Source organism: Rhipicephalus microplus, chromosome 6 (genome assembly GCF_043290135.1).
Source record: "Rhipicephalus microplus isolate Deutch F79 chromosome 6, USDA_Rmic, whole genome shotgun sequence".
Classification (NCBI taxonomy): Eukaryota; Metazoa; Arthropoda; class Arachnida; order Ixodida; family Ixodidae; genus Rhipicephalus; species Rhipicephalus microplus.
In genome coordinates, this window is record NC_134705.1 from 119,547,320 (window position 1) to 119,560,016 (window position 12,697).

Below are 12,697 nucleotides of genomic sequence, written 5' to 3' on the forward strand. Positions count from 1 at the left end.
TGTCTGTACAGCTTATGAATTAATTACGTGAAAACACTCACCCTTGTCAATGCTTCTAGTGCGGTTTTCTCTTGTACTTGCTTCGTTTTCGGTGAGCTGTTACTCACTGTTAATACTGTGACGAAATAATTTCGCCGAAGATGTTGCACTGGCCCAGAGTGTTGAGCCCCGTTTCATTAGTTTTAGTTTCGAATCGTCAAGACACGCGCGCTGCGCAGCTCACGGGCTTTCCGAGCCGGAAAGAGAGCCGTGCCTTCTGCTTTACATATCGAATGTAAAGAAGAGAGGAGAATTTGCCCAGTCAATATGGCTGACTTCCGGCTCCATCGCGGCTTCACAAAGAGTGAAGTCAGGGCCTTTCCTACCTTTCCTTCCTCCGTGTAGGTGGCTGAGCAAATTACTCGTGTTGTAGCGGATAGCTCGTATCTCGCCGGAATAGCCGTCTGCAAACAAACAAACGCTTCTCCAGACACTCAATGCGAGTACAGTTATTTTTTCTTAGATTTTGACTCACAATAAGCTAAAAAAATCAACAGTCAAGTTTATTTTAGCTTTTTCTTTTCAACGCTAGGTGGCGCCTCATCGCGTAGAAGCTGTCTAGACATGTTTCATATCTCGGACAACGTGGGCTCGGTGCTGTCTTCTAGACTGTCTGCGTAGACTGTCTACGATGCTCTTCAAGAATAGAAACACAACCTCTCGACACATCGGTGGGCGCCTTCCTTTACGCGGTCCCCTCATGCGCATACATACGTGTGCGTGCTCAGTCTCCTTAGAACAAAGAAGCACCGCTCTAAGTTGAAACAACACTTGTGATACCTCGGTACAATATGCAAGAGTTAGGTGTCTGGGTAGTTTCACTGAGAGCAACCAGCTGGCCAGATCAAGCCTGCAACATGCTGTGTATGCACGTTCATTGGAAGGCCTATGCGATCACACCAATGTAGTACCACTTAATTATATAAGCACCACTCACCTCATTCGTCAGTGTACATTCGGAACGTGACTGCGACTGTAGCATTGGCATTTTTTTTAATTGCGATAGCAATTATATGGACCCTCTCGGCGGGATTTCACCCCCAGCGTAAGCGTTAGCGTCACCGTCACTCAACATAAATTTATACGTATCTATATATTAGAATTGCAAGAAAAAATTCCGAAAGAAAGACTTCAGCGCACGGAACTTGGGTCCTCTGAATCGAGAGTGCAAGGCTTTAACTACTGCGCCACCGAGAAGCACATTCCCCACTGTTCAAACGGCAAGCTATTTATATCTACCACTTACCGCCGCTGACGGGCATATCTGGGGTAATTGTGTTTTCAGTATTACCAGCAAGGTGGCGCGATGAGCGTACGTTACCACATCGCGCGGCAGCGTGCGTTCTAATCCTCCACGCGTACTTAGTCCCGCTCAGAGGAGGGAGGCGACCCTTCCTCGCGCGCCCTTCTCTCGCGGTGGGAAGGAGGGGAGAGTCATACGTCTTGGCTGGCCTCGGGCCTTAACTGAAACGATTCTGTTGTACTTACTCAGAGCACAATTAAAAATCACTGCAATCATTACAATCTCCGTTTGTGAAAGGCGCTCGCTTTTAGTCACATCGAAGTAAGAGCTGAGACGCTTATTCGCGTGCATTTGTACCTGTTTGTACGTTTCGTGCATATTTTGTGTGGGAGAAACACGGGGCACCTTTCGATATGCTTTCCATTCAGCGCATGACCTTCCAGTTTGTTGCTATCACGTTCATTAATTCGCCTTTGCGGCTAATTTGTGACTTTTTTTTTTCTGAAGGAGCTGTGGGGAGACCTAACGCTAGTAGGTCCCTAATGCTTGTCTCAGAATAATGCCCCTTAAACACAAAAGCCCGCGCATGTACAGTCAATCGCAGTGTATTTCCGCCGGTGCACTCCATTGGAAAGCGGCCTATCTGGTGTTCCCACTGCTATTAGAGAACGTCTACGTCGATTGTCTGAAAAGACTTGGGTGAAGCAAATGCTATTTTTAAACAAAAGCTGCTCTAGTTACACTGAAGTTAATGCATCACTTATAATTGTTACTACAGAGTGTCTGCTGGCCACACAAGGAAAGCCATTAAATACCTATAAGTTATGTCTACGGTCCAACAAGATTATATAGAAGATTTAAGCACCCTAAAAAACTTGCGGTTTCGAAAACTCCCCTATTATCTGACTGCGTTTGCTTGCGCGGGGCCTTGTCTGAAGGGCTGTAGGCCTGCGCGCTCAGATTTGGGTGCCCGTTCAAGAACTCCAGGTGGTCCAAACTTCCGGAGCTCTCCACTACGGCGTCTCTCATACGCATATGGTGGTTTTGGGATGTTAAGCCCCACATATCTATCAATAATTTTTTTCTGTAGGGCAATTCTCTCAATGAGTAATTCGCTATAGGCGTCACCACCACATTACAATGAAGTAATTAACATTTAACTACCACTTCAGAAGTTATGTGTTTGTACTGTGGTATTTCCCTTCAAAATCATTTACAGAAGTAGAAGCTTGTTTGTCTAAATAAAAGGCGTTCAAAAGCTTTTGGGATTGTCAAGGTAAGGTGGCTTGAAGCTTAATAGGATCCACACGCCAAACAGTCTGCCTGTCTCTCTCTCTCTCTCTCTCTCTCTATATATATATATATATATATATATATATATATATATATATATATATATATATATATATATATATATATATATATATGTGTGACGCTATGATGACTGGGAGACGTGGCCTGGCTCATACCCCATGTTTATTCTATAAGCACTTCTTCCTTCTCGGCTTCTACCAACCATCGCTACCTTCATACGTCACATATATGTATATATATATATATATATATATATATATATATATATATATAATCTTGTGAAGAAGAAAACGCATCGTTAGCAAGCACTGTGTCCTGGGCTTCTCTCGCTCGCCTCGTGCTGATCATCACCGGCATATGCTTGACCGTTCAGATTTGGGTGCACGTTAAAGAACCCCAGGTGGTCAAAATTTCCGGAGCCCTCCACTACGGCGTCTCTCATAATCAAATGGTGGTTTTGGGACGTTAAACCCCACAAATCAATCAATCAATCATCAATCTATGCTTGACCGTTGCTCTGTCCAGATCATGTTTCCATTTTAGGGCCACGGTCACAAGACACGCCAATAAACCCCTTTTCAATTGGTGGAGGGTGCTTACATTCCCCGCCAATTGAACTTGGGTGCTGCCATTCGCCATCGCCTGAACCTGGATCTGCGCACCCGAACGCTACCTCCCATCATGGCCACCAACAACGCACAACTTGGCTCTTCCACTCCATCCTCCAGCAACCCCAGCGTCCTTCGCTTGCGAGAGCCGAAGGTCTTTAGCGAAGCTGATGAGACTGACTCGGAAGACTGGTTCACTAACTACGAGCCGCTGAGTGCAAACAACAAGTGGGATGACGCGGACAAGTTGACTATCACCTTTTACCTCGTTGACGTGGCCGAAATGTGGTATAACCACAAAAACGACATTACGACGTGGTCCATCTTCAAAACGTCGTTTGTTGATGTTTTTGGCCGACCCGCTGTCCGCAATTTCAGAGCCGAACAACACTTCCGGACTCGCGCACAGAAGCCAACGGAGTCGTTCACCAGCTACATTGAAGACATTATTGGTCTTTGCAACCATGTGAACACCACCATGCCCGAGTCGGAGAAGATTCAGCACATCCTCAAAGGGATAAATGACGGCGCATTTCAGATGCTCCTGGCCCGTAATCCTGCCACCGTTGCGCAAATTGTCACTTTGTGTCCAAATTTCGACGAGTTGAGGAAGCAGTGCACCCTGACTTGGCCATTTTCCTCACACGCCCACTCGCTCTCTATTCTTACTTCTGTTCCCGATCACTCGCCAACTCTGCAAGAGATAAAAGACTTTGTGTGTGAAGAAGTAGCTCGGCAACAGTCGTTGATTCCCTTCATGCAGCAGCCGCCATCCTCTCGTCTGCCCTCACCACTCCACGACGTTATTGCCGAAGAGGTAGCTCAGGCTGTTCCCGTCGCTGCCCACCAGCATCCTGTGGCCATGCCTGCTCAGCATGCGCCTGCTATGCAGCCCGTAGCCGCGCCTATTACGTATGCCCAGGTGGTACGCAGCAGACCCCGCCAGCAGCATTTCCTGCCCATGTCTTCACTTCTCCCCGCTCCCATTCTCTTTCAAGACATTGGGCCGCACTGCGAGTCGGCAATTCCTGGCGAACTTCTGACAATGATTGATTTGCTACGCCTGCGGTACTCCAAGATGCGGGGCACGATATTGTCGCCGTCGCTTCCAACCACTCCACGACGCTACTCGGCCGTTCCCGTATGACCCACAGCCAATGCACCTACCTGCTCCCTATCCCTTACCACAGTATGGCTACACTAACCTTCCCAAGTCTCAGCCACCCCAGCCCCCATCTCAGACTCACTGTCCCCGCTCCTCGTCTCCCCGCAGGCCATCACTGTCCCCAATGCGTCCCCGACCCGCTTCCTCTAACCGGGAAAATTGAACGCCGCAGTTCTAGGGGCAAGAACTGCGCTTTCGTCGAAACGCCCAAGTCCTCACACTTCACCTGCTAATGTCGTCGCCATATCTGTTGATGATATTTTTACCTTTGCCCTCATCGACACAGGTGCTGCCGCTTCTGTTATGGCCGCCCAGCTCTGCCACTTCCTACGCAAAGTGACCACGTCACTCTGTGGACTATCACGTCGTACTCCTAGCACACAACCAGTTTGACCTCTCGGCACCTGTACGGCCCGCATATTCATCGAAGGCTCTGTGTACGTTGTCGAGTTCATCGTCCTTTCGGTGTGCTCGCATGACATTATCCTCGGGTGGGACTTTCTATCACATCATCATGCCGTCATCGACTGCGCACGCGGTGAAGCTCAATTTTCGCACCTGTGTGACAAACCTTTGCACGAAACTCTTGAGCGGTTGCCAAAACTCGTCGTGCGGGAGGACACTGAAATTCTTCCAGCCTCTCTTACCGTTGTGTCTGTTTGTGTCGATGACCATAACGATGCTACAGTAACGTTTACGCCTTCGGACATTTTCATGGACCGCAGAGCCATTTCCTTGCATTTCACTTCACATGACGTCACTGCTGGCCAAAGCAATATTTTCGTCCACAACCACCTTCTCCACCGCGTACGCTACTTGCCGGCGAATGCCTCGGTCGAGTGGAGTACCTTAATTCTTCTTCCTTCTTTAACATGCCAGATATATGTCCAGTAGCGCCTCGACCGAACTTCATGCCCATTTCCCACAGGAATGTTCTTCGAATGACATTTTCTTGAGTTCCATTGCCGAAATCTTATGTGCTCAAGCACATTCCGAGCTTCTTCATCTCCTCCAGCACTTCGCGAATTCGTTCGACACTTCTCAGCCGCAATTGGGTCGCACTTCCCCTGTGCTCCACTACATTGCCACTGGTTCACATCAGCCATTGCGTCAAAGACCATACCGTCTCTCTGCTGCAGAACATCACCTCACCAACGACGAGGTCGAAGAGATGCTACGCCGTCGCGTTATTCAGCCATCGCACAGTCTTTAAGCATCTCATGTCGTTCTAGTACGAAGAAGGATGGATCGATTCGATTTTGCGTCGACTATGGGCGATTAAACAAGGTGACGCCAAAAGACATCTATCCATTACCGCGCATCGACGACGCCCTTGACGGCAGAAGCTGAATTCTTCTTCTCCTTAGACTTACAATCTGGATACTGGAAGGTTACTATGGCAGAAGCTGATCGCCAGAGAACTGCGTTCATTACACCAGATGGCCAATATGAATTTAACGCAATGCCATTTGGGCTTTGTAATGCTCCTGCCATGTTTTAACGACTCATGTACAACACACTGCGTGGACTGCAGTGGTCTGTGTGTCTATGCTACCTCGACGACATTGCCATTTTCTCTCCCGATTTTCCTACACATCTGCTTCGGCTTCCACTGTTTCTGGCGTGTTTAGCCAACGCTGGGCTCCAGCTGAACCTTAAAATATGCCGCTTCGCTGCGTAAGAGCTGTCCATCATAGGACACATCATGTCCAAGCATGCTGTTCTACCCGATCCTGCAAAACTTTGAGCAGTCAAAAAGTTCCCGAAACATACTACACTGAAAGAATTACGCAGTTTCGTCGGACTATGCTCGTACTTCCAGTGCTTCGTTCAAAATTTCACATCGATGATGTGAAACCACTGACCAACCTCCATCGCGGTGACGCAGACCTTTCATCCTGGTCTCCCGACTGCGACGTCGCGTTTGCTACGCTCCGTAGTCCGCTAACCTCTCCTCCCATTTTCCGGAATTTTGACCCAACAGCTGTGACGGAAGTTCACGCAGACGCTTGTGGGGTTGGTCTTGGCGCTGTCCTCGTCCAACGCAAGCCGGGCTACTCCGAATACGTCGTCGCTTATGCGAGTCGCACGCTCACTAAAGCTGAGGCCTATTGCAGCTTCCCTGAAAAGGAGTGCTTAGCGCTAGTGTGGGTGCTTCGCAAGTCCCGCCCGAATTTGTACGGTCACACATTCGACCTGGTAACGGACCACTGTGGACTTTGTTGCCTCGCCACATTCAAAGATCCTTCTGGCTGCCTAGCTCGGGGGGCTCTGCAAATCCACGAGTACGACGTTCGCGTCATCTATGGCAGCGGACGAAATCACTCTGACGCCGACGCCCTGTCCCGTTCGCCCTTACCTCCCGACTCGGCCCGCGGAACCAATGGTACCAACTCCGTCGCATCTCTCGACCTTGACTTTTTTGCCAGTGAACAACACAAGGACCAGTGGATCGCTTCCCTCTTTGACTGTCTCTCTTGATCGTCGACCACTGCGGTATGACGATTTCTTCGACGTCAAGCTGCTCATTTTGCCATTCGTGATCAGCTGCTACACCGACACAACTACGCCCCTGAAGGTCGTCAGCGGCTCTTCGTTGTCCCCCGCCACTTGCGATCACAAATATGCGCCTCCTTTCATGACGATCCCTAATGTGGCCATGCCGGAGTTTTCAAAACTTACGAACGAATTCGACATCGCTTCTACAGGCGCGGCATGTCTAATTTTGTTAGAAATTTTGTTATGAGCTGCCCTGACTGTTAGCGCCGCAAATCATCGCCTTTCCACTCGTCGGGTGCGCTTCTGCCACTTCCGTGCCCTGCCAAACCTTTTGATCGGATCGAAATTATTCTCTATGGTGCTCTACCGATAACATCAGGTGAAAATTGGTGTATCATAGTCACTGTGGACTATTTAACATGCTACACTGAGACAACCGCCCTTCCAAGTGCCACTGCGCAGGACGTAGCGTCGTTCGTCCTCCGTCGCTTCATACTACGACATGGTGCACCTCGAGAACTAGTAAGTGACCGAGGTCGAGCCTTCCTATCAGAAGTCGTCACGGCTCTGCTTTCTGAATGCCATATTGTTCATCCACCCACAGACTACCACCCGCAGACTAACACCCGCATACCACCCGCAGACTAACAGGCTCATGGAGAGATTTAACCGCACCGTCGGCTATATGATCGCGATGTATGTGATATCTGATCATACTAACTGGGATCGCATTCTTCCACTCATCACGTTCGCATACAACACCATGGCACAATCTACCACTGGATTTTCAACTTTCTTTCTTTTTGGTGAATGCGAACCTTCCCACACTATCGACACTCTCCTTCCATACCGTCCTGACACATCCTAATGCCCATCTATGGGCAGTCGGAAGCTGCCCGAAAAGCGGAAAAGTGTCGTGAACTCGCACGCACCTTTACAGCACAAGAACAGCAGCGCCATAATAAAAACTTCGCCGACTCTTCACGAAGCCACAGTTATTCTCCAGGATCACTTGTCTGGCTGGCTGCTCTTTATGAAACCCCCAGCCTTTCCTCGAAACTCGTCCCTAATTACGAGGGCCCCTACCGCGTTTTGGAACAAACCTTGCCGGTGAACTTTCTCATTGAGCATCTTTCCCCATCTGACGACATGCGCAGGCGTGGACGTGACATCGTACACGTCCCTCGCCTTAAGCTATATCACATCCCTATGCCTCCAGACTCTTCGGTCGCCAGGATGGCTCGTTTTTTTCGGGGGCAAATCGTGAAGAAAAAAAACGCATCGTTGGCAAGAACATCGCTGCCGCTTGGGTACTGGGTCCTGGGCTCCTCTAGCTCGCCTCGTGCTGATCGTCGCCGGCACCTGCTTGACCGTTGCTCTGTCCCGATCGTGTTTTCTTCGTAGAGCCGCGGTGGCAACACACGCCTATATACCCCTTTTTAATTCCTTCAGTTTGCGCGACGTGTATGGTTTTGTCATAAGTGTCGTTTATGAAATACGAGATTCACTCCCGAGTTATGCGCTGTGATTCGGGTGCCTTCTTTTCCCTGCCGACGTGTGCTTGCGCTGCCATTCATTATGAAATACGACCAACTAGCCCACTTGTCCCTGTTGCCAAAATCGCAACTCATGCAGCGCTGACCGTTACTTACGGCAGGAGGTGTGTTGCCGGACGACGGAGGATAATTAGCGTAGCGGGCATCGCTATCACCTCCATCACCGCCTTCATCAGTCACGTCTATGGGGAAGAAAATGAGCGAATAGTTATAGTGTCGCCCCACGGACGTCGCAATGACCGGTATAACGAGAAATTGTAGTTTTATCACTAGGGCCGTGAATCTTCGCAGTTTATATTTCTTGAAAATCGCGAAGTTTCTTTCAGAGTTACGGTTTTCTTCCGTTGATTCGAGTTGCATTCCAATTTACTTCGCGTGGATCCGAAATGCTACAAAATGTCGAGCCTAATTTCATGTGATTGACACTGCTCCAAAATCTGAGCTCCGCATAATCTGAGTTTCACTTGTTTCACATACAGTGCAACGTATTTACCGTTTCACTAGCCATTCAAATTTCAAACTTGCACTCTCTGAATGGGTAAGGCACAATAACACTCATCTAATTGGGCAAACGTGATTAGAGTGAATCAAAATGCTTAGGAATTATTTTATTCATTACGTTGAGAAGAACACCGGCAACTTGAAAGTAAAATCATATCAATCAATGAGCACACTCGCCTTCAAGCTTTCTATTTTTGCATGCATTTTCACTTCATATAATTTTCAACATTATTTATGCCTAAGGATAAACATGGCTTAACAGAATTTATAGCCTTTGCTGAAATGTGCCCTTATACGTGATAAGACAATGGCACACCAAACAGCTAACTGTAGGATGAGCGTTGTCAGTTAAAATACGCGATGTAGTTATTTGGTGGTAGGTGAACGACTATACTCTGTTTCATACATCAGGTGCAACGTTGCGGAAGCCTTGCGAAAAATTCAGTCAGCGAGATGTGTCATTGCGCTTGTCTTTTGTCGTTGTAAACGCTCGTCCAAACCGAGCATGTGTGCGCACACGATTCATCACGACGCGCTACACATACAACACTAAAAAGCGAAAAGAAAGCGACTCCAAGTGGTCCAAAACGACCTAATGTTAAAGCAATGGCGGTGTTTGTTTATATCTGACGAGCAAATCATCTTAAATCTATTACTCAACCTAAAGAGGAAATGAAATCATTTTACAGGTGGTAAAGTCATTGGACTATTTTTTGAAGTGAATGCCTATACTGTTAGAAGCCTCCCTAGCATACACAGCGTCGCGCCTGATGTACGAAACAGCTGAAGTCCAACAGTTGATACGGATAAATTCCACGGCGACCAACTGACACGCGTATGCCAGCAAATGAGCTCGTGCTCATTTCAATTACCCCTCCCCCTGTCATATAATTCCAGAAACTATTAAATAAATAGGGTGTAGGGTTGTAATGAACAGCGCCGGCAATTTTGCGATCTGGTTTATGATAATAAGCCAGATAATACGCAAAACCTCTCGGCGTTTGCGAAGACGCACCTAAATTGGTACATGTTGGCCTATATATAAATTGATGCTATTCGTAATTCTATCGCAGCAAACCTATCTCTTTGCAATAGAACACAATATTCAAGAGAGCAACCAACGTCACCCACTTTCATAGCACACGTTGTAAAAGATTACTCGGACTTTTCTTATTTTTAATAAGGCACCATGTGACATTGACTTTTTTTCATTCTTGACACAAAAATTGACAAAAGTGAACGTCGCATGGTGTGTTATTAGAGATTTTTCAGCCACTATGGCTTTGCAGTTTTACTGGACATCTACGCGCTGACCTGGTTATGTAAAATGTTATAATTCAATCAAGAACAACGGTGACGAAATTCGAGCCTAAATGCAACATTGAGGCACCTGCAGTAATTAAGCCTATTGCTTCACGTATATGTTTCTGTGACAATGTATATTTGTAGTCTGTAATATATGCAACCTTAAACAAATAAACAAACTCGCAATGATGGACGTAAAAAAAACGAGATTGCTGTCGTCTGTGTCATTTCTCAAAGTGATGCGTAACGTTGGCGATTAGTTTTGCGTACATACAGTAATTGCTTGTTATTGTAAAAATGTGAATAAGAAGAAGTTTAGCGTTCGCGTTTCCTTAAACGTCACTTATCACTCTGGAGATACAGAGCCTCTACACTGTGCATGCAGTTTTACAAAACCGGCAAAGTCGTCAGCAACGGGTACAAGAAACAGATCACGGTGAATCAGTTTCTTGAGCCTATTTTTGAGTGAACCAAGAAAAAAAAAGCCTTCCATAGAGCATTAGGACAAGAACCCACCTTTTAATCTCTATGTTTAATATGAAATATAATATTCTACACCACTTCGTAATTAAAAATTCGCATACTCACGAGTCTCCTCCGAAGAAGACAGTAGCGACAATAGAACAAGGGCTGCGATCAGGAAACAACAACACAATCCCGCCCAAATCTTTCGATTGTCACTGTCCGGAGAAAAATGACAAATTCAGTCGTCAGGGGCAACTCGGAACAATCCAGCATATAAACTGACTTCGAGCGCGAACAATGCTTGCTAATGCTTTATTCAATTGCCATAGAAACCACCATGAGAATGGTTTCTGTTGGAATGGTGCTGGAGATAATTCCTTTCACAATGTTTCTATGCACGATCCTTCCATTACCTCTGTTTTTAAGCACAAATAACTGTTCCAAACTGGCTATTGACAACACAACTTATTGTCACGGAGAGGCCTGCTTAACCATTTAGTGTCACTGCAACGTTTCATCGCTTCTCGTAAACTCGTGCATTGGAGTTCAATAGATCTGCAACTAAAACGAAGCGTTTCAAATGTAGTAATCAACCACAAATATGAGAGAGCCTGAACTGCCTCAATATACCTCATATAATTTAATGACCATTGAGCTACGGAGAAAGAAGTTGGCCCCTGTCGAAGTCATTTGAAAAAAATTCTTCATTCTGAGAAGTTGTCTGCGGTAAAAGTAATGGTTGTGACGTAACTGTTGCAATCAGCCTTTGTTATACACTGCAACAGTAAATTATGGCTCTATTCGTTGTCTTTTTATTATGCCTTTATTCATTGCAGTTAATGATAAACGTGTCACATCTTGTTGCATTGTGTGACAAAGCTTAAAAAGCATTTCTCAAATTTTAAGCAAAAACAATGTAGGCTAAAAACGAGATCACAGGAACCATCTGCTCGAAGATATTCACTAGTGTTAGTCATATGAAAGAAACATACCAAGCATCATAACTGCATACCAATAATACAGTTAGAATTTGCTATCATTTTCCAGAATGTTCTTCCCAAGATAATGCGGTCCTTATTGCGTTCCCAGCCAATGGTTCCTTCCGAAGAAGTCATTTGGGCACCCCAAAGGTGGACGTCAACTTTAACTGATTCTTAATGTAATGGCTCTATATAATTTTGTACAAACGGGAACATAATTGAATGCTTCATGTTCCATCTGTAGCACACCTGCATCCATGCATATTTTGCGACATCAGGAATATAGAGCCTACAGCACATTGCCAATTACAAAACAAACACCAATCATAACAAGGAAAGCATTCGCTCAATCCGCCTTTCTAGAAATTTTTCGAGCTAGGTTTTATAGGAGCAAGTTTGGATGATACTTTTTTTTTATGTCCGCACACACTCTTTCATCAATGCTACTCTGTATTGAAATTTTACTATGATTTCTACAATCAGTACTTTCGAAAAAAATAAATAAATTACAAATCGACCTATACTATTCACTATTATAGGCTAGTTTGTGTAAATTTTTTTATAGAGAAGCCGTACAGGCAGCATTGTTAACTTGTGCCCTCGCTAGTTTTACTGCGCAACTTGGGAATGAAAGTACTAGTTTTGCTTCCTTAAACTGTCAGGTCTCACGTAGTTTTATTTTGATTTAGGTATTCAAAAATTGCGGCATTTTTTCTTGACTGTCTTTTACATCGAAAAAAAGAAAAACCGATAATCATCTGAAGCCTAAAAACCTACAATCCTACTTTACCACGTACGAAGCAAACTACAGAAATAGCTCACTATATAGCAGCGTAACATCAGAATTTTCGTTGGTTCATTTCAAATTACGGAAAGGTATTTTTGTGTGTTCACGCTGCATTACAATGTCACAAACAGGGTTCTGTAAAAACAGTCTAAGTACACTGATACACACACGCATACACCATGCCCTCCCCCCAAGACATGCTTATACAAGTATACCTACACGTGGACGTACTTTT

At 45.9% G+C, this 12,697-nt stretch overlaps 1 protein-coding gene across 1 annotated transcript in view; it reads right to left on the reverse strand.

Moving 5' to 3' along the window:
- LOC142766010 (uncharacterized) overlaps nucleotides 1-12,697 on the reverse strand; it is a 42,257-nt gene that overhangs the window by 21,024 nt on the left and 8,536 nt on the right. Inside the window, exon 2 of the mRNA XM_075867822.1 lies at nucleotides 8,521-8,606. Within this exon, the coding sequence (XP_075723937.1) occupies nucleotides 8,521-8,606 (86 nt within the window). The remainder of the gene's footprint in view (nucleotides 1-8,520; nucleotides 8,607-12,697) is intronic.